This window comes from Tenebrio molitor, chromosome 5 (genome assembly GCF_963966145.1).
Source record: "Tenebrio molitor chromosome 5, icTenMoli1.1, whole genome shotgun sequence".
NCBI lineage: Eukaryota > Metazoa > Arthropoda > Insecta > Coleoptera > Tenebrionidae > Tenebrio > Tenebrio molitor.
In genome coordinates, this window is record NC_091050.1 from 25,521,677 (window position 1) to 25,544,959 (window position 23,283).

General features: G+C 40.1%; 1 protein-coding gene across 24 annotated transcripts in view; it reads left to right on the forward strand.

Moving 5' to 3' along the window:
- mbl (muscleblind) overlaps positions 1 to 23,283 on the forward strand; it is a 157,115-nt gene that overhangs the window by 119,347 nt on the left and 14,485 nt on the right. For 16 of the 24 annotated variants that reach the window (XR_011159746.1, XR_011159747.1, XM_069048156.1 and 13 more), the window contains 4 exons: positions 18,756 to 18,926; positions 19,072 to 19,152; positions 19,987 to 20,169; positions 21,292 to 21,507. Coding sequence is in view for 22 of the 24 variants with exons in the window: in XM_069048156.1 (XP_068904257.1) it covers positions 18,756 to 18,926; positions 19,072 to 19,152; positions 19,987 to 20,169; positions 21,292 to 21,507 (651 nt within the window). In the remaining 2 variants the exon portion in view is untranslated. The remainder of the gene's footprint in view (positions 1 to 18,755; positions 18,927 to 19,071; positions 19,153 to 19,986; positions 20,170 to 21,291; positions 21,508 to 23,283) is intronic. The other 8 variants (XM_069048165.1, XM_069048167.1, XM_069048166.1 and 5 more) reach the window with 3 other exon arrangements.

The following is a 23,283-nucleotide window of genomic DNA, read 5'->3' on the forward strand; positions in this document are numbered from 1 at the left end:
AACAGTACAAATTTTCAAGAAGTTGTAATCTTGGGATGAAGGGTGCACTTTTAGTATTTTTACGTATTAATTGTGTATTAAAACGTAATGTGGCAGCAATGAAGCTACTTTTGGCGTGAAAATATGTCGTCTCGCGTCGATGCATCATCCTGTTGACTGTGTGATGAGTGTAATCTCTTGAAGTCTTTTGATTTTTTTTTGTCTTGGGGAGCGCGAGCTGGCGACGGCGCGTTTGTCTCGTCGTCTCCCTGTCGAATTTCGACGGTTTTACCTACGCTATGCATCATCATTTCTGATTGATTTCGATTTTTTCATCCTCCCTTATTTTTTGACCTCGTAAAACCCAACGTCGTTCCGCCATCTCGATCGTGTTCATTAAAATCCCATAAAAGTAAGCGAGGCAAAGCAGAGACGACGTCGATGATATCGGTCTTCGGCGCCACAAGACGTTATCGTGCCAATCAGCGACTTGCCGGGCTTTTGACGCTGGAGCGTCGGAACTTCGACGTTCATCCCCGACGTACATTACGTGTCACTCAGAGCTTATCAACCACCATTACACAAAACTTGTTGAAGCAGGACGTCGTCACCGAGGCACGACGAGAAATTTTCGAATAGAAAAAAAGTCTGATGTATTTTTTTTGGCGTTGTTGTTTAATCTTTGTGCGGATCGTCCGACAAAGTCTACCAGATGTGACGTCACAATTCGTCTAAAACCGTGCAATCTAGCAGGTGGCGCCACTTAGCAGATATAGTCCGCGTGGCATCGTCGCGACATCGTCACCATAGCGACGGTCTATTGATTGGAAAACAGGTCGAATCGTCATCATCGTCAGTCTGTCGCCTCATCGCCAGCTAGCACGTGACCTTGGCACCTTTGCCAAACTATGAATTTGATCCGCGACGATTTTCCGAACCACGCCGAGACCTCGAAGACTCACTTTGCCGAAGCTCCACCGACACTAAATTAACAAGTTGAACAAATCGATCGTCGTATAGAGTTCAACAGCTAATACTTTCCAGTTCATTCCTTGCCAACTTGGGCGGTTAGTTTACTGTTTGTGCTTTCTACTTTTTCCGCCAGCCGGTTTTTTAATTAAAAAAGTTTAAATGCTGTCTACATAAATTTCGACAGTTTTCTGGTGTCTTTGTTGTTTTTTAAATAAGATTTTCCGCAAACGTAAATACAACACGCCACACCGCTAAACTCGAGAAGAAAATACTGTAATTGACCATTTTCGCGCGTCATTGGCATCTTCCAAAAGCTAATGGCGTAACTTCTGCTGCGGACGATTTTTCATCGTAACGATAGTTGCAAAGTTAAAATGTAGCTAACTTTGTCTAGATAAAGTTCCGCTTGTCAACGAAGACTCTAGTAATTACTTCATACACACAGCAAACGAGGTTTTGTACGAAATAGGAAAAGAAATATATACATATTTTGCCGTGTTTGTAAAGTAGAAGGTCTGCTGCCAATTAGCTTTTTACTAATAACGCCATACACCTGATGCCTCCGTGCACGACATAATAGTTTATTTTTCAACACATAACTTTCGGTGTTGACAGGTGGGGTTATGCTCATTTTGTTCTCCTGCTCTCGCTGTCTGCAAGCCGCAACGCTTGCATTTACAGGACCACCGAAGAGCTGTCAATTTTCCGTGGTGTACCCTGACATCGCTACAAAACAAACCGCCAGGAAGTACTTATTAAACCATTTGTCACTTGGTGTCTAAGATGCCGTAGAAGACTTGAAGCTTCGCGAAAGCTGATAGTGTAAGCTTTCTGCGTCCACCGCATGAACTGGAAGGTCACGCTGCGCTGTTCCAATATCAAAACCAGATGTTCGTTAGCGTCGAATACTTTCTGTGTTAATTAATGACATGCTCGGCAATTCACACCGCGTTAATGTGACAACCTTTCTGATTTTCTCGTACGATTTTCAAAGATCCCTCTTGTGTACACATTATCAAATCGTCCGCGATAAGATCTTGGTGTTAATGAAGTGCCTGGGACACAATATTAATCCGGGCAAACCCGGCGTAAACGATTCGCGCCTCCTCGACGTTGTGCAAACGTTCAAACCGAGTGTGAGTAACGTACACCAACATCCAAGGGAGTGATACATAAGTGGCTGACGTGATCGGTTCCCACCCTACGACGAATCTCAGCTTTGAAAATTGAGAGACTAATCTCGCATCTGCCGGATCTCTAATCAGCGAAACGGAACTAAGTCCCCACATCGACAAGATACCCTCACTCCCTCAACCAGCGGATGTTCTTTATTCGCATTACGTTGCGTACGCGAGCTCCTAAGAAGAGGGATAAATAATATCGAGGACAACGCCATAAGCGAAGCGTTGCGGTGGTCGCCATTTAATTATTTGCCCAAGGATTCTGAAAACGTGGAATTCGGGATCATAACGCGCATTCCTCGGCGGCACGATCAACTGTTCGGCACTAATTTACCTGATAATAAGGTTTGAATTGGACATGCGGAAGGGCGGTACGGAAGAAACTGGAGAGAAATTGGGGCAGAGCTGCGGAACATGCAATTTGGTCACTCGTGAAAACCTCTAGCATTTTAACTGCCTTTTCTGCATTGTTCATAGGTCATCGGTTCTACTGGTCGCTTATGGAAATACGGTTTATGCATTTATCTCGGAGAGTGACGTAAACAAATGATGCCGAAAAAGATGAAATCTTTGTTTTGCTTACTTTTTTACTGGCCAGACCTTAACAGAACATAAATTTGGTTTTTAAAATGTGTCCACGTCACTGACGAGAAAAGAGCTTGAGCCATGAGTTCATGTCCGACCCTTTTTTTACGGACGGTAATTTTCGCGCAAATTGATGTTTGGCAACTTTAAGAACACTTTTGTGTAATTTGAAATTTTTTTCTCGACTTACAAGACCTCGACTTTTCATTAAAAACTCAACACAGAGCTTTGAAAATTATGGCAAAACTAGCTGCTAGTGGATTGCGTTTTTAACACAACTTTTAATGCGTCCTTTTTGTTATTTTGGCATTCCACAAAAGTCAAATATTGAAAAACGATTTTAAGAGAGGATTTTTACGATGATTGCTTCATTACTCTAATGAAAACTTCTCCAAGCGACAAGGCATCAATCACAATATTATCGACCGAGAAATTAAAAGCTTTTTAAATGAAACTTTGTCAACCCAGAAAGTATCCACCACATTATAGGTACAATAAAAATGTTTTACGTCACCACTTACCAAACAAAAGCCACGAATAGGTTTAGTCAACGTTTATAAGCTTGTATTTGTGTAAACGCAAAAATTCCCTGCACATGCGATCAACAATTACATATTTCGATCAAAGAAGCCTTTGAAATTTTGGACGTATTTCCAAATCTAGACGTTCAGATGCTCTGGATGCTTGGAAGTATTTTTGGTTGCATATACCTGTTTCAATTTAAATTTAAACATTTTTACCGAAACGCGGCCGAACAGGCAACAGCGCTGTACATCCCTTCTCCGTTCTTAAAAACACAATTACGAAAGTAAGATTCAATGATGAATCTGTTAGGTTCTGAAGTAAAAACCATGTTTGGTTAAAATTGAAATTTATTAGTTGAATTAGCAAAGATACGAAAAATCTGACACTGTCAAAGTCATAACCGCCCCTTATCTAAGTAATTGTTTATCGCACGGTATGATATTAAAAATATTTTTTTGTAGCATTAAAAAGAAAAGCCACGACGCATTCATCCACAAAGTGGACACTCTCCGAATAATTAGTTAACAAGTTACCACAACGGCAATATGACAGACTCGTTTGAAATTAATTTGGTGATAACAGGATGCGCTTAAATTTTACAAACGTCATTCATCATTCGAGGCGGGTGGAGAAAACTGAAGAATGTACTTGGAGTTGTCGACGAGGGACGATGAAAAATTCATTATAATTAATTTAACTCTTGGGTCGAGTTTAAGGAGAAAATCCGGTGGACGACCAAAATTAAATATTTAGCTTGTCGGGTGGAACTCGGGATGTGCTTTCAAGGGAAAATGAAGAGTTGATTTTTGTTAAATGGAATTATTTCCACGTCGACAACAAAATATTCTTCAACTATGCACACTGATTTTTTTTTAATTATCCCGGGAGATGTTTAATTAATTTTACTTCAAGTTTCTCGAAGATGCAAATTGAATATATGAAAGAATTCGAAACGAAACCAGTAAAAATTGAGTAATTAACGAAATTAATGGGTTGGGAAGGTACTCTCGCAGACATTAGCAAGCACTTTTGTCTGATATTTAAAAAATAACAAGTTGCCGATAATTATTCGGTGAGCGCTCTTAAGGCTGCTGATGACTCTCGACAAATCGCGCTTCATTAAATCCAACCCCTTTCATCACGTTCAACTACTAAAAACTGCCGACGGTTTTTACGAAGCCGCATCCTAACCGTTGCAGACCAGAATTTTCAATTTGACATTATTTTGTCTCTCGCCTCTCAGAAACGTACCGACGAAGTGGTTTCTCTCTTCTCATGTAATCCCTTAATTTTTTTCTCGGCGGATTGATGTCATTTGACTCCAATAAATTACTCATTTAACGTTAATTAAGTTTACAACAGGCTCTAATTTAATCAGAGGAGGTGGTGTGTTAAATTATAATAATTCTTGGTTGTCGAGATGCCTATTACTTTAATTGAATCATGTATCAATAATAGCTGCTCCGGGAATTTCGCGTTTATGTCATACGTTGAATCGAGATTTCTGACTCAGTTCAGACAGTGTACATTGTTTAGAGGAGTTATAAAATAAAAACTGTTTTGTCTTTTCTCAAAAAATGCAACCTTTCAATCCGTCAACGTATGCAACCAGTTAAACACACCATTAATCACAACAAGATGTTATGTATTCGTTTTTCTTTACAACAAGATAAGATGAATGCTTTTTAAGCTAAAAATTTAGTCTTCACATGGAGTAATGAAACGTTTGGAATTTTTGACGAGCCGTGTTACGAGATAGTCAAGGTGTGGAGCACTTGTAAAAGAAATGTTATGATCGGTGTCAGCAGTTGTTACGACTACTTACGCGAATCACTTGTTGGAATTCTCGTCGCGGCATTGTAAAATATAGTGTTCCAACCTTCGCAATATTTCATTAATGTCATTACAGGCATTTCACCATGACGTCATAAAGAACTGGGAAATGTTTTTTTGCGACAGATTTATCGAATTCGTTTTGGCTTTCTTTTTTGTGTCCATTAGAAGGACCAACCGATCGAGCGGCTGGAATATGCTGATTTGATTTTGTTATTCATGGACCGGTCGCATCGTACTGAACCAACGGACTTTCTTGTTTTCAACGTTTCGTACGTATCCCCGGAAAGCTTCTGGAACCATGCGGGGAACGTCGGCGCTATTGATGACGTCGTATTTTCGATCATGGCGAATACCGATGGCTATGTCGTAGACCGCAGCTATTTGTCTGTCTCGCGAAGTAATGCATGCCCGGCCCCGTGAGACAGATATGGTCGCAATATATGGTTATTGGGTATCTATCGGCCTTTGCATGCATGTATTGTAATGCCTCGTCTACGCCGCAAATCATCCGGCATCATACTCCATAATGTGCATTTCATCCTGTGCGAAAAATGCCACCCCCGAATTAGCTTGTCTTCGTTCCGCCCCCGTTCTCTCCTCGCTTTTCCTCTTTTTCTCTTGACATGGCGTAGCTCGAGAGCTCATCATTGACCGTGGTGCTTTCGTTATTGTGTTGGTTTTTCGGCCTTGTTCTGTGTGAGTTTCTACTTAATAGGTATTTGTTCGCTAATTTTATGAGACTCGCTTTTGCATTAATTTCCCATCCTTTATTTTTAGTTTATTGCACATTATCAACACAAACAGTTTTGTCCTGCCATATTTATACGCGAACTTCAATTAAGCTCGTGCATCCTAAGCCGACCCACCTGAAAAACGCCATGAACCTACTCTCCAAGAATATAAAAGTCTAAATTACGCTTCTTCTAATTTGGCAAAGAGGACGCGATGTAAAGTTTACGTAATTCTTTATTGACATGACGACGAAATTGACTGAGCAAACATTTCCCGCATGCGCGTCGTGAACGTGTCAAGTTAACCCAAACTGTCATTTTTGTTGTTTATGTAATGATTAAAAAGTCTATCCTCTTTAGGTTATTAGTCATTTACATGATGTAAATAAAAGGTGTGCGTCACACGTGCTAAGAGGCGTATTTCTCACTCATGTAATTGAGCACTCAGCTTTGTCTCGTGCCACAACTTCGTGACATTTATTACACAACATACTGTTTCTATGACCTTTTTATTAATCTGTTTACGTACATTACGTCGGGTACCTATGAAAGCAAATTTCTTTCTTTCCTTCCTTTCTTTCTTCCTTCTTTCCTTCCTTTTTTTCTTCTTTCTTTTCTTCCTTCCTTTCTGTTGTTCCTTGCTTCCTTCCTTCTATCTCTCCTCTTCCTCCTTTATTTCATACTTTCATTCTTGAAATTTTGATATCTTAGAATAAACTTATCAGGATTTTAAACAAAATAGCAGCTTTTAAGGAAAACACGAGCAGAAGAAAGCTTTTAATGAAAGTTGTAATTATTGGGTGAAATGTTAAGAAAATGTTGTGAACGGATTTTCTCAAGCTGTTTCCCAAAACGCGGTTCCTTGGGATGTCTGCGGAAAGATTTTTGTCTGGTGTTTTGTGCGGAGACTGGACCGCAGAGCCCCTCCAGCCGGAGCAGGCGGGCTTTCTTGGCAATCGTCTTCTTGGGTTCGTTTCTGCACGCGAGGCGACGTCTGCGATGGCACGGACGCGGGGTCACGGCATCGTCTCTCATTCGTGCCTAATGGACGCGTTCGGAGTAGAAGTGGCGGCCGGGCACAAGCGTCAGTGGGTGGACGGCGTGTCGGCGGCGGGAGGGCCGCTTCCCAATCAGTCGTTGGGCAGGTAAACGGGTCCTGAGGGATGTGGCCCGAGCACGTAGCTAACTCACGTCTCCCCAGAGGACGGCCGGCAGAGCAAGGCCCGTCGAAACTATCGTCGTCGGACATAACGATAAATTCAGGGAACAGTTGCCCGGTCGCCTCGGCCAGCCCTTCACTAACGACTTTACGCACGGCAATAACATACGTTCGAAAACACCAGTTCGACGCTGGCCGTCGATTAAATAAATGGAAATTACATCAGGTCGGCCAGAATTGCCCACGATCCCCGTGCGAATCGATGATGACCTACTCAAATATTAACGGAATTGGTTTTCCGCGCATTATCCGCAGACGGAAAATTCGGGCAGAGGAAGCCAATGCGATCCGATACAATTAAGACGCCACGTTTGGAATGTGGTTGCCGTGTCAGAGACGTTAAGACAATGTGGACATTGGGTCTTCCATCGGATGCGAAACTCAACCCAAAACAAGTTTTAAGATAATCCCTTTAAATAAACTACTATTATTCCACACTGTAGTTATGAAAAAACAGAGACTAGTTAATTACATAAAACGACTCCTTTGGTAAAAATTGAGGGGCAAAAAATTTCGCTTTTTTCTGATTATTGCGATATCAATAATTATTTTTGCTGTCTAAAAACCTGTCCGATTTTTTAGTAATACATAGTTACTTGCAGACGAGCTTCTGGGATTGGTGAAATTGAAAACTTTATGTGAGCTACTGGAAAATTTCTTTTGGTCATCTTCGAGTCTCTTTTGCTGTCGGCACATGCCTGTTTCCTATGAGGAGGCAGTTCTGGGACAGGGTGTATCTGAAATACGTGTGTTAATTTTAAACGGTTAAACGGTTTGAAGAACTAGCCAATTTATGGAAACTTTTTTCTATAACATTTTGCAAAATTGGCAAAAGATGTTTCGCCCCCCAATTTTTACCAAACGAGTCGTTTTGTGTGATTAACTACAGTCCATTCCATTTAAGAATGCAGTAGATGTCGCTTCGAATGGTGAACGTTTCACACTGGCGAACGCGGCAAAATTAACAAAAAAAAAGTCATAAAGGAACTTACGGTAGTGGTATTCTAATAACAAAATTGTATTTTTTGTTCGACACTGTCAGAATTTGAGAATTTTCTCCTATGTGAACGGATTTTGATAAATGTCACAACTTGTCAAAACGAAACGTCAAGCTAGTTTTAAAGGTTTTAAGCGATTTGGAGCCTTTAAGGGGCTCGTCGAACAAAAAAACGTTGTATTCAACTCGTTCGTGTGTAAATTGGGCCTTTTTTGGCACTCGTGGGCCTTTAAAACGCGAGTGAAACGAGTGCCCACGCGTGCCAAAAAAGGCCCAATTTACACACAAACTCGTCAAATAAACTACTATTTAATGATGCGTCTGATGCAAAAACTCGATAAGTTTGACACTAATACCCAAAAAATCGATCAAATATCAAAATTTGACAGTACATAGTTATCAAAAATCGAACATTGCCTTGGTGAAAATTTTTCTCTCATTTTTCCAATCAACGACGGGAAAATAATCCCTATGCTATTTTATGCTGCATACTTAAATGGAATGGACTGTAGTTTCTATTTTTTTTATGACCATGAGAATTTTAATTTTAATTATTTAATTTTTTCTACAACAATAACTTTTTTGACAAGGCTCCGTTTCTATCACAACAGAAATTTTTCGCCCTTACTCATGGACAGGTATACACATTGATGGCTAATTTATTCCAAATTTGAAATCAATTTTACCGCTTTTTCGTAAAAAAAAAATTAAATTGAAAAATCGTTTCATTTAGTAAGCTCTGGTACGTGTTAAAATTAACACACCCATTTTAGATACACCTGTGTATCACAGTTCACCGAGAATAAAGGTTGCAGATAACAAACTAGCATCTGTTGAGAACGTTGTTATTTCGCCGTGCGTTTCTTGTGGCAAATATCAGAAGAGCTTTTCTCAATCGGTAATAAGCGAAAAGAAGCTAAGATGTTGTATAATGGATCCGTCTACGTTACCAAGGCAACTTATTGATATTTGTGTTGCCGGTGCTACTGCTGCGAATTGAACCGTGATTATAATGGAATTTTCGTGTTTATTTCGAGTGCTATCGGTTTGTTCTGTTTTGTTAATATTTATTTTAACGTCGTTAAACGCGCAAGGGATGTCTACAGTAAATACACAAAACGATTGTCTAGCCAAATCGTTTTATTTATTTATTTTTGTAATTTGATTTTTCCGAAATAAACTCGAAGAGGCAAATGGATAAATCACGTTGTATGTATGTATTAGGAAATAAAAAGTGTTTTTATCTACATCTACTAAGATCGTGTCTCCTAAATCAGATAAAGAAAAGTAAATTCTGAAATTGTTCCTATTTTTCCCATGGATTTACTTCGTACAGATGGAGCAAGTCGGATCTACCTACTTTGAAAGATGCAAATTCAATATTTCGTATTTTCGCGCGAGTTGTAAATAATCGAACAAATCGCTTGAGGTGTTTGCTCTTCTCTTTCGCCAAATAATTTTGAAAATATTTCGGTACAGCTCAGCGTGATATATATACCTAAGCTTCATCTCCAGTTGTCTTTAATAAAATAAATCAGAAGCGAAATACGAGAAATAATTCTTTGATTCCAAAAACTTTAAATTGGATATCTCAAAGCCAATTGCACACACCATTTTTTTTTGCATATCACAGCACACACAAAACACTGTACCTTATTTGCTCCTAAGAGAATTCGTTCAAAATAATATCAAGCAAATACTTACCTGAATTTGATAAAGAACAAGTAATCAATATGGGGGAGGTCGGTTTTTTGTTCTGTGAAAGTTCAGACCAAGATTATATCGACATAACACGAATGTGGCCTGTGTAGTCTCTAATCATGGTAACGAACTAGACAATCGCGAAGATGGATTTTTTCAACGAACGGTCACTTTCGGCCCATTTCGGTGTTTAAGGTCAGTTGAGGTTCACGATTTAGGGCAGTGGAACACGGAGTAACAATAAACATCGACAAGTGACGTTCTTTATTACTGACGAGTCATTTACTCCTCCTGATTACCACACAAGAAGGTTTAGGTACATGATGAAATTCATTTAGTTTCGTGTCGTACTAAATAAAATGCATTATCAGTGCAATGCGAGTACACGAGACGTACTATCACCAACAATAAACGTTTTTGTTTTTTAAATAAATATTAAGTTTGGGGGTTTCAGTGACCTGTTTACTTTTAAAAATGGTGAAGAGTTCGTATACCCAAACGCAGTGACTAAAATGAAAAATGTCAGTTTGCTCTTGATGGAGAGGAGAGAAAATAAATTTAAGTCTGCAACAGGTTGGCGGGAGGTTTTGATGGCGACAAAAAGTTTTAACATCGTTACCATGGAGATCATAACTTCGGCCTTTTCTGCGGCTGCACACAAACACGTAATGAAGGAGTCGTGTTGCACAATTAAAAAAAGTTTTCCGGCATAAGTGAGACGAATTAGGAGTGGAAAATATCCTGGAAAAAAAACCATTCATCCCACGGTAAATCGCCGGTGGCATAATTTAACAGGCTCTCTTCATTACTCCGTGTTAATTGTTCTTTTTTTTGTCGTTGAAGTTGTAGCGGAAGACATTGATCGCCGCGCCCCTGGACGGGGATCCGTGTCCCCGGAAAAATCCCTTCCGTCATTGTCGGAACGCGCTCCCTTGCACTTAGTGCGATGACCGTCCGTTTTCCCATTTACAAACCGATTTGTTGGTGTCAGTGCGACTCTTTATTGCGGTGGAACCGCGGATGAAATTAAACAGCCGCCCCCACAATAAAAAGGCCTGGAAAACTTAATAAACCGGATAGACAATGTCGGCGTGTGAGGGTCAAGATGACCGTTCTCGGACATTCGAGATTGCCGGAGCAGGTGGACTCCGGGGACGCGTTGGACCGCTGCGTCAACCTCGATTATCAACATTCCGTGCCAGAAATACTCTCCATTACGACAATGCTTCACATTGTACGGCCATACCTCGGGGGCGGTGTGAAAATTAACCGCACTCTCTGTGAAACTTGGGTGCTTGCCGCACCACCACGCCGACCCGGGAAATGGACATTAATTTCGTTGGTAAACTTGATATAAACAATAACTTGCCAGTTATGCAACTAACAACTAAATTGTCTATTTCATTATAGTTCACACTTGTGACACCGTATGTATCACACGGTGAAATTACGCCTCCACTGTGTCAAGTAGAAAAAGTGATAAATTGGTCTCTGCTATATACTTGCCACTGCTGTCATGCCAAATCCCGAATCCACTTGTGTGTTTTGGAAGATTGCACTGATCATGTTATAGTTCTTTTTTTAATTGTGTCAGTGCACATGAGGATTTCTGACTGATTCAAATCGTAAAGTACGTCAACGTTGGTGGTGTAACCTGGGGCGGCTGTCGTCGCAAAGTACGTTAGTCGTAAAATGCAAAAGTTTTCCTTCAGCGGTAATTTTAAAGCGCGTTTTTAGACGATCCCTAAATTTTCATTTTTCATAAAATATGAGAGAGTTGTTAAAACAAAATTTAAGAAAATTGCAAGAAGTTAATTCTACTTTAATTAAACTCTGAATTTTAATTAAATAAGTAAAAATTAGTGAATTCACGCGGAAAATCTCGGAATAAATGCTCGCGTGCGCATTTTCATCATTTGTGGAAACGCCTGTGAAAACCGGCTCAGACTATCCGTTGGTGATAGTTAGCAGAACTTTTGCCGAGAAGAGCTGAGACTCGGATGTTTTTTCCATTTGCTTTTTCTTATATATTCGTCCGCTTCAACGTTATCAAACGGAGCATTCGAGCAAAAGAAATTAAGAAGTTAACCGCCAATTCTCCACGGGAATTTAATATCCTCCAGAATCTCTTCTTTTCTCCTGATCTGAAAAAGCTAATAGCGGCTTAGTTTTATAGCACCACTGGATTAAAAATGCAATCAATTATGTAATTAAAAATTAGAACTAATGAAAATTACACCACTGAATAAGAATTAGCTCGAGGTAAAATACTAAATTCTTATTATGCACATTTCGAAGGTTCGACTAAATAAGACAGTTCAGAATTAGAAAAATGACGTAACAATGAACGGTTATTATTTGATCGGTGAAGTTGTTCACTTGTTGAAACTGACAATTACTTGGAAATGATTGTTGCAAAATCATTCCACGGTTGTCACGAGCAGTCAAATTATGTATTTAACGTTTTCATATTTTTTCGTTTGTGTAAGCCGCTACGTCAGTGAAAAGCCGTGCATTTATCACGAATGTAAAAAAAAAAACTGAATGAATGGCATTCGTTCTCCACCAGGCAAGGTTTTTGCAGGGTAAAATTGAATATATCGAACTTGAAAGCGTCTTTTGTCACATTTACTCTGGAAAATCAAGATCTGCTACGAATGGAAACGGGAAACCTTCAGCTTAAAAATCCCTCGACGGAAAGAAAAGTAGCCCTATTTGTTTCGGCGTCCCGCATATATTTTTATTTGGCGTTTATAATTCCAACATGACTACCGTGCAGTACCGAATGATAAATGAATATCAGGTGATGACCCTATTTTTGTCCTTTTCTTGTGTAAATTGGAGTCTGCGAGAGATTGTCGTGTGGTTGTGGCAGTGACGGAATAGCATATTTGACGACTTTATTGAGATTTGGTAAAACTGTAAGAACTGCAACTGTTGTTCTTTTCGTCACAAAATCAATTAGTTGTCGGGAAAGTATTTACTTGATGAGGTCTTATTTTATTTAAGATGTTGCATAGAATATTGGGAAAAACCTGATTCCGGCGCAGTACCCTCACATATTCCATTTGGATGCTGCTGGTCTCGTTTTATTCATGACGGTCGGAATTATAAGTCCCGTCATAAATCTAGTACAAGCTCTCCCTGCAGATGTGAGTTCTTGTAAAGTTTTCGATGCTTTAAGCCCAGTTTGCCGTCTCCCTCTTTTGCTCAATAAATTTAATGAGTTTCCTACTTCGGCTGCATGTATTTCATTTCGCTTGTCAAATGTGTTTCGAGAAAACGAGTTTCTGGTTAAGGCGATCATTACAAAAAACTTTTTCATACCTTTAACACAGAATTATTACCTTTCCGGGCTTATTTTATTACTACGTGCTTCGGGAATTTATTCTCTTTTTTACTCGGGCAAAGTAAAACCAATAGAAGCCTGGCAGAAAATTTCTGCGGTTCCGAGGTCGGTCGACTCGCCGAGTTCGTCACTTTTACCCATCACGATACACTTTGCGAAACTCTCGTTCATTTCATCTCTTTCCTGCAATAACAAGAAAACGAAAATGGCTCGGTCTAATGTGCTTTCAGCTGGGAACAAAACTTTGAAAAGTTATCACCCAACATCTAGTCCGCCGCGTGTCCAGTCTTATGTGGCGCATCATTTCTTATTTTTAAGAGCCGACGCGCCACTCTTTCTTTGCCAGATCATAGAAGCGTTCGGGTCGCTGGGGAGCGACCCGGCCATGTATCGGATTTATGTTGTACAGCCTGACAAATGACGCCTAAGTTAACTTACAAGTCTCCAGGAAGTTTTCAAAACGGGCAAACATTTACTGCTCAAAGTGTAAAGCCATTACGGACTTTGTGAAGTTTTAAACCTCCACCAGTCGCGCTCTGTTTGAGGCTCTGCAATGCACTTTGTTGTTGATGCCAGTTTTACAGAATTATCTCGCTTTACCCCCAAACGTTTCTCGCACATCGGAAGAACAACATCGGGATTGTATTCACCTAAGCCACAAGTACTTCATATTTATGTCGTTCCTTCACACTCATAATTAGCCTACAGGTTGGTTTTTTTTTCTTGGCTATGCGAAGAACTACTCAACCATGAGTGACTGTTGTGCTTTTTTTTTTTGTTTTTGTCACTCTCCTTCCTCATTCCAAAGATTCGCTTTCCTCTTTTGAACAGCTGTGCAGCAGCAAGTTTTAAGATATGTTCTAATTAAAGTTTTAATCTTAAAACAAGGCTATATTTTACTGATACTAGTTTTTTTTTTACACTGGATGTCTATTAACCGACAGAATGTTTTCATCGGACACCATGACATTTACCATTTTCTAACCTTTTCTTGGTTGACTGCCTGCCTGGGGTGGTGCAAGGTTATTCCACGCACAAGGTAGCCGTATGCGACGTGCCATTTTAATTCCCTCTCCGGCATTCCTGGTTAATGTCAGTTGTGCATTTTGTAAGTTTTGAAATTTAGCGTGCTTTCAGTTCGGTGAGAGTTGTCATTACTATGGTTCTACTAATTCAATTTATTTCGGCTTTGGATCTAACAACTTTCGTGGAAAATTCGATGAAATGATCCTGTCGAATTTTCGTTATAATGGGACGAACCCGAACCTTTGGTTGCGCTCAATCGGCTCTCACATAATTAACTGCTTAATCCCCTTAAACCGAACGTGAACATTGGTGTTTATTTAGCAATTCTAGACGGTTGTCGAGGATGTGGGGCCCGGCGTGCAATCCACAAAGGTGTGCCAATATTTGAACACGAAAATGTTCGCAGTTTCATCAGGGTAATGTGGAGCCTTTGGGTTGTAGGTGTTTTTCGTTTAACATTCTAAATGTCGGATATTAATTAGATAATCTCGAAGAAAGAGTGTGGCTTGCTTCCCGGAGTGTGTTCTGGAGTATAATGTAAAACCACGTTCAAAGTGAAAGATTTCTTGTAGAAACGTGGCGTTATTCCGATTGAAAGGGTTCGGTGCCGACGTCGGCTACGTCGAGCGAATTTTCAACGGTAGACGTTACTGATGTAATCCAAACTTGATGGTATCGCAGAGTCTGCAGAGATCAACTCGCATGGGAAGCCGGCTTGAATACAGACAAGTGTAAATGAGATTGAAGGTTGTTCGGAAATGTCGTCACATGAAAGAATATAAAAAGACCGAATGAGGAACCAAGGAAACACGGGAAGCTATATCGATTCGTTTTCTCTAATTTTTTCCGATACACTTTCTTTTCATCTGTGAAATGCTCTGTAAAATAACCAACTAATTTTGTGGGGGTTTAATTCGCGGATTACTCGTGGAAAATCTAGATCTGTGCGTTCTCAGTTGAGTGTTTAAAAAGCAGTTTCATAGATGTTCGTTCAGACCACTTTCGTATTGGTGTTAGCGAGAGGGCGTGGAAACGACAGATTTACGGGTGAAATTAGGTTCCCTTTCTGTCGACGAGATTCGCTATCAACACAATTTTCTTAATGCGACAAACGGACAAGCTAATAACACCGAATGAAAACTTAATCTCGAGAAATTTATCTTAACAGTGGCGGTGCGTGTGCCATTTTAACGGAGGCGTTTTCTATACTTGGCAGTTTGTTGCCGGTGGCTTGACGTGTTTTATAGATCATTAGGCTCAAACCAGCTACAGTAGCAACAATGCTGAATACTCGCAAAGAATAACTGTGACATACAACAATCTGTAATTCGTTTAGCGGTAATTGCCGAAATTGTGTAATGTTGTGAAAATGTATCGTGTACTGGATGGATTAGCCGGACTGACGAAGAAGACGAAACTTTTTGCCGTTAAACAAAAAGAAAAATTTAATGTGGCCCTAATCTGTAAAATTTCCCAAATTTGGTTATGGAATTCTTATGAATTCCCGGCGGAGCTAGCAGCGTAATAAGCGAGAGTATGAACAGAAAGCAAAAAAGTCGTTAATCTAATATCCAATAAACGACGCCGTGCTACATAAACGAAGTAAAACGATTCGCGAAACTCGGAATCACGTCCGCTTAATTGAGGATGCTCGAGTCATTGCATCATCAATCGCAGGATAGGCGGTCGTAAAAGGACTAAATTTATCAGAAAATGGAGCTCGTGCCCGTACTTCCATTGTTAAATTGCGCAAGTCATTTAAAAGTTCCATCACATTACGGTGGGATGTGTCGGACTCCATTACAGAATTAAAACAGACAACCAGCCGTCTTGTTCCACGTTCACCCTCTAAACACAATAACCGCAGAAAGGGAACTAAGATTGCTCCCGTACATTTATCTGTAATCGACACGACTGACCGCCAGCAACAGTTGAGGCCATTAAGTGTACACAATTTGTGATGGTACTGATGGTACCAACCTTCGTCAGTACCGTTTTTTATTCCACAAGGAAAGGCGGCAAATGGCTAGAGTGAGTTGACTTTATTAAATGTTAAAGAAAATAACTAATTGGCATCAGTGTTTAAATCCCAATCTTTGTTTAAAAAGTTATTTGTCTTCAACAAATTGCAAAATGTCTTTGAGTAATTTTCAAATTCATTGCTTTATTATCTTCTCATTTTTGTCTATTGTGAATTGTTCTCTTATGTCGTCTTCATATTTTTAAAATACCCTTCTTTTTTCAAAAGATACATTTACAGCATGTCGTAGTTCCATTTTCAGCCATTTTGACATGCTGACTGTTGCTTTTTTTTCTCTTTGCAGTGAAGTTCTCACGTAAACAAGTTGTTGATAAACCCCTTTTGGTATAAAATATTGAAGTTCTTAGTGGAAATCTCAACAATAAAGTCTTCGAAGCTCGTCTGTTGAAACTGGTGGCTGTGGAATTTTTTTGAATGTATAGTGCTAGTATCGCTGGTCTTGAGAGGGTTCCACAGTGTTAATTTGATATTCTTTCTGCGTCCAGAAAAATGGAAAATGTATGTCTCTTCGCAACATTTTGGTATTATGTATGTACATACAGCAAACCGTCAGCGAAAACTTGCTTTTGTTTTTTTTTTCTTTTACGTATGTCATTAACTCATTCCAGCAATTTACTGAAGGACTTTATGACGGTAGGAAGGTGTCCAAGTCGGTATAAATGGTTGCATACGTGGATGGTATATGTGTCGGGGGTGTCGTTTTCAATGAAAGCTGTTATCTAAGCGACATTATCTGCCACTTTGGAGCGAGCTTAGCTGTTGGCCATCGCCGCGCGTTCACGTTAATTAACTCGAAAACTTGACGTCGACGAAACGGATATCGAGGGATTTAGCCGTAAGTGGTGGTGCATTCGTTCCCGTCGCCGAAGCCACAATCGGTCGATTTCATCGACAATCGCTGTGGAAAAGTCCACAATTGATGCACCCACCGACGCCCACTGCGCTCGCAAGAGAATATAATTGGCTGTCTTGGTCTTATCAGTTTTGGTTGGTCTTTTTGTTGTCATAGTAAAAGTCAACGTTTGCGAGGATATTGATCGGTGCGCGGCGATTAAATTGTGCTTTGTTAAAATGTTGCCAGTCGAGAGTTGCCATTAATGTGTAATCGTCGCCATCAGTGCGACTAATACCGGTCAAGTCCACATTGTTTTTTAATGTTTTAGAACCAGGGTCCATCCGCTTATCGACTGGATTATGGCGCGTAACATATGATAAGGAAGTGGCTAGCGTGCCGAGTTCACTTCCCGTTGGTCACGAACGGGAAGTGACGTACGTCCACCACTAACCCAGAATGTTGGCTGAGTGTCGTAATTGCCACCCCATTACAGAAACTTACATCATGACGGAATTATTTTCGTTGTGTATTTAGTTGTAAGAGTCGGATTTTGAAATGATTTTGTTACTGGGCAGGATGTGATGTGGTGGCTTTTTTTCGGTTCTCTTGTTTAAAGTCGAGCGAACGACTTCATTAGAAAGTTTGGTGGTTGTAACCGATTCGCTTCGCACCCTAATGCCTGGCCATTACTGCCATTTCCTTTGGTCGAGCTTTATTCGTTTCCGCATGTGTTTTGTCCCCTGAGCATAACCGAGCACTTTCATGTCTGTCCATTGTTTGTTTGTAGTTCCATCGTCCACATTAGTACGAGTGTATACGTCTACAACAAATAAAGATCCATATCAGTCTGGTTTCTTTTGATGTGTGTGTGTGCACCAAATCAGGTTACGAAAGGAAATACACAAGTCGACTTAGTTACAACGCAGAAGTCATCACGTCACAAGTTCTACTTCAGTTCCCTTCTTTCTTCCCTTGCATAAAGTTTTGATAACCTGAAAACATCTTGTCCCATTTCAACGCATCACTCTTCATTAGAGACTATGAGCTTTTGATGCCTTATAAAAAAGTCCATCCGACCGCCCTTCAACCTCTCTTTATATTTAACTATTCTCTTTAATGCCGAAACGCACTACACGCCATTTGAATAGAAGGGAGAAAATTGCCCAGTTTCGCCTGCTGAGGGAGTGTCGTTGTTGACGTTTTGTACCTTTCATGTCTAATTCGCGGTGGAAGTGGTATATTTAGATCTGAATTGCTCCCAACAAGCGTAATTATCGGAATCGGAAAAGCTATCGGCAGCGTATAATTTTACAGCATTACCAGCAAACTAATTAATCAATTAATTGACTCCATTTTGTTTACTCCTTCCGATCCGCCGATTTCAACTTCTAACATTTAACGATCCGATTACTTCTTTTTGTCGTTGACTGTCTGCAGCTAGTCGAAATAAATAAGCAGCGAGTGACTTGTACAATGAGTTTCTTAACTTGACCGTGATAACTGTTAGGATGTCTCTCAAGTGGCGTTATTCTTACACCTATTTTCATGGTGGCGAGAATCTCATCGGGTTAAATAACTTTACGGAGCTTAGGGCGTCTTGGGTCGTCAGGCAGCCGCGAAATAGGATTGATGTAACCGCCATACATCATACACAGCCGCATGATTCTTACTATATGGGTGCGGGTATTTATGTCTACGTCTCGAAACGATAAATTTTCGGATCAACTTTGCAGACGAGAAGTATTTTCTTTTCTCATTCATATATATTTTTTTTGCAGGGGCGGTGTAACAGAGAAAAACCCCCGTGCAAGTACTTCCATCCTCCACAACACCTCAAAGACCAGTTGCTTATAAACGGTAGGAACCACTTGGCGTTAAAGAATGCGCTAATGCAGCAAATGGGCCTAACGCCAGGGCAGCCTCTAGTTCCTGGCCAAGTTCAGGCAGTGGTAAGTGGTACATATGTTACAAGTGTTCCGTAAAAATTGGTTTTCTAATGTAGTGAATGCACGCTGCCTTTTTATTTTTTGTTCAGTACGATTGAAATTTTTTGCATGTAGCGTGGTGTTGGTACTAATTGGGTTTTTGTTGGAGGTGGACTCGACAATAGACAGCCTTCCTTTGACCTTCTTCCCCAATTTCTCCATGTCAATAGACGAGCAGTACGCATTCATGGTAAACACCCAAAAGTTATCCTGTCTTATATCTAATAAAAGCTTTGCAAGTAGTGGACCATTTAAAGATATATTTACAGTGCTTTTACAGGAGTAATCCTTTTCTGCTAACTTTTCAATTATAAACTTTGGAACAATGAAATGAACGACGTTTTAAGCTTGCAAAAACAGGTGACTAGTGGGCCGACGCTTGTCAAATTCTAATTTAAAATGACAACAAGTTCGAATGAGACTGCTTTAAAACCTCTTTTGTGTTGAAGCGTCTAACAATCTGTTTTTGTATCTTTCATGTTTGAAACAAGCTAGATCTTTCGAATTTGTACCCATACCTCGAAGACTATAGAAATTTTCATTGTATGACAAAATGAAACCTCGTTTACTCTCACCTTTTGGCCAATAGCAAAAAAAAATTGAATAGGATGATCATATAAGTATTCAAAATTTTGCAGTGCTCCATAGACATACAGTTTTAAAAAAAAAGTGAACTAATGTAGCCGCTTTTAGAGCAAAAATGGGTTCGAAATTGGAAACAACAGTCATGAGTCATTTACCGTTGCATAAAAAAAGCAGTGTTTTTTAAATAATCCAATTTTTGTTTCTTGTTTCTATGTATTCACCCATTTCTCTGAAGTGTGTGGTTCAAGTGTATGCAAGAAGTGGGTTACTTGTGAAGCACTGTGTATATTAGTTGTCATCATTCCACCAACAAAACGATTCCCGTAATATTGCCAGTTCTATATTTTGTTTCTTTTATGCTTGGCTTGTGCCGCTTTTCCGACAAACCAAAAATGAAATGCAAATGATCGTATTTAACTGATAAATTGCTTGTTTTTAGGCCGCCAACCCGTACCTGACAGGAATGCCACAGGTTGGCAATACATACAGTCCATACTTCGCTCCAGGTCCCATAATGCCTACAATTATGGGTCCGGATCCTACAGGAGTGGGATCTCCGTTGGGTGTAGTACCACAAACTGTTGTAGCACAACAAAAAATGCCTCGTTCCGATAGACTAGAGGTACGATCTCTTTTTCATTAACTTTAATTACAATCTAAATATGTATGTACCAATTGTACTGAATTACCACACCTACAGAAATGGGGAACTATTATACATCTCTAGGACGTTTTTACGATTATATTTTATTATGCTTTAGTTAAGTCAAAACTAATCTCAGACAATGATGGCGCTGTTTCTGTGTTATCGAATTTTGGTTCACGTCTTTACTATTTATTTTTATTATTATTTTTTGTTTTTTTCTTGCAAATTTGATTTTTCATTTTCTTTTATTTTCTGCATGGGGTTTTCATTCATCTTTTTTTTTGCGGTTTGTTCAGCAGGTGTATATTAATTTGGGTTTTATTAACGCTTTACTATCCACAATCAAGATGATAACAATCTACACAACTAATACGTACACATAACGCTAACCTAGCGATATAGATAGTCGTAGATGAGTCCTCCCCTATGTACATATATATAATTTGAACACTAGTACTCGCTGTACATACAAGTTGATTTATTGATGCTGTTAGATTTTTTATTGTTATACTTTATGAGCACTTGTAACTTTCTATCGATTTTCATTGTGCACGGTGTGCTGTCACTGGAGTTTTTCTATGTAGTTCTAGTACCCCTCCATCTCTTTTACCGTCGCAAGTAAGTCTTGTGTCTCGCTTTTTCGATAGAAGGTTATTGATTTAGATGATCATTTAGTTTTCACTATTCACTAACTCTTTTATTGCACCAGAACTTTGACGACCAAGTTGCCAATGAACTTTTAGTACGGGGAACACGTGTAACATCTCGACTGGTGTAACACTTTCACATGATCGATTTTGAATTTTAGTGATCGTGAGTGTTTTGGCAATCTGTTGTCGGCCGAGATTCTTCTTTTGCATCGAGACCCATCCACACGGACTAAATGATCAGCTGTTTGTTATGAGCTCTGAATATCAAAACCCGTAGGTGATTAGGATCTAGAAGCTGCGTCCAACCGGCCGTCCGTCACGATCCGGCGGTCGACGTCGACGTCTCCGGCAGAGACTTGACGTCGCCGTCGGTCCACAATCGGACGACCGGGGCAGTGATAAGATGCAGCGGTGGCTTGTGCTGATAACAGCCGGGTGTCTGCTGTAGGTGTGCCGCGAGTACCAGCGCGGGGCGTGCAAGCGAGCAGAGTCAGAGTGTCGCTTTGCGCATCCCGCTGACTCTGTAACTGCCAACGAGGACGGCACTGTCACTGTCTGCATGGATGCAGTCAAGGGCCGCTGCAACCGCGACCCCTGCCGCTATTTCCACCCCCCTCTGCACCTCCAAGCCCAAATCAAGGCCGCACAGTCGCGGGCTAGCGCGGTATGCTACGCATTTTTAGGGCGCACGCTCGCTATTTTCTCTATTCTGTCTGTTTTTTCTGTTGATCGGTGCCGGACCAGCCGGTAGCTCTTCGGTGCTCACACTTGGAGCTGTCGGTGTGGTGTCGATCCGATTTTTCTTGCAAGCTAATAGCTCTTAGTCGTGTGTTACCGTAACTAACAGAATGCGAAATCTTCCAAGATGTTCTTGGTCCGCCCTGGAAGATTCACATTTTTGTAGTGTTCCTTTTTCGTTTTGTAGATTGTTTTTCTGTGATTATGTTTGAAGGCTGCAAACACTTGGATCACTATTGTCACATAATGTATTTGTTGTCAGTCACCTTTCCAATTGAGTGTGAGCAGCCTTCGCGATGCGAAACCTTCCGCCAAAGGAGAAGGTTTCGATCGCTAATGCTTTGGTCCAGGAGAGTGTGTTGTTTAGTTATGGCAAGCAGAAAATGCAGTTCCTGATGCAATGACATGTGCTGTTATCTTCTCAACTAACTCGGGCCTTTACGGGTCGTTGGTCATAGTGTTGATACTGTAGTTTTAAATGGTTACAATTCGCTTAGCCGGATATTGAGTATTTCCGACTGTCCGAGAGAAACCTAGCCTCATGTTATGTAGATCATGCTCTCCCTATGATAATTTTTAGCATGGATGCTGCCATCTACGTTGTCCTGTGCTCTGCCAGCAAGCCCTGCTGTACCAATCCTCCTTCGCGTACATTATTTATACACTTACACACGAAAAACCAAAACTGATACGGTACGCTGTTGTCGCTACCACCAAATTTACACCATTTTAATAATAGCCTCTTATTCGCTCTTCTGTTGTTATTTTGAATCTTGATTCTACTGTAAATCAGTTAAAATTTTATATTGTAGTAATCTACCCATGGATTACAGTAGTACATATATGCCTTTGCAACTCCCATTGGATTTTGATGTGTTGGTTAAACGAAGTTATTGTTTCAAGTTTCTAGCAAGTCAATTGTTTTGAATCTCTGCTCAATCGACATTATCGTTACAACTTGTTGCCGTATCTGCTAATTCCATTATTTGTGCAGATCAATGGGCTACTCTGCCCAGCATACACACACATACACGCACACACACTCACTCACACACGTATAAATTGCGGGAATCACTGAAAGGAGCTTTTCTCCTTTGATGTGTTCCTCTAGTTGAATAACGGAATAAGCAGTTAATTAGTAGCGGCACGCTCTTTCCTCACGGTGGAGTTCTCTTCAATAATAAATGCATGCCATCGAAATATAATTCGACGATGTTAATAATACCGTCAGATGTAGTAGTGATGACGTCTCGCACAAATCACCTGTGAGTTTTTGTGGAAAAAAGAGGTTGAAGTTTATTTAGACTTGAGATAGAATGGGGCTTGTTTGCAGGTGTGCGACATCATTGCGTCAAGAATGTATGTCTCTGTTGTCACGTATCTCGTTTTAGTTATAATTTATTTATTTTTAATTCATGTTTGTGACTTTTCAGGTGGCGTTGTGCAGACTATTCCTTTTAAATTGAACATTTCTTGAGCTGTAATTGAAGTTTTTGTTTTCTTTTACACTTCTTTCTTTGTTCTCGATACGAACCTGTTAAAAACTAGCCGCTTTAGATGTTAAAATCCTAGAGATTCATGCTGTTTTCAGGATATTATCTGCATGCATTTATATGTGAAAGTGTTGCCGACCTAATTTTTTGTCTTCCTATAGATTAATTTACCTACATAGTAACTGAATTTGAGCTAGTCGCACAAATTC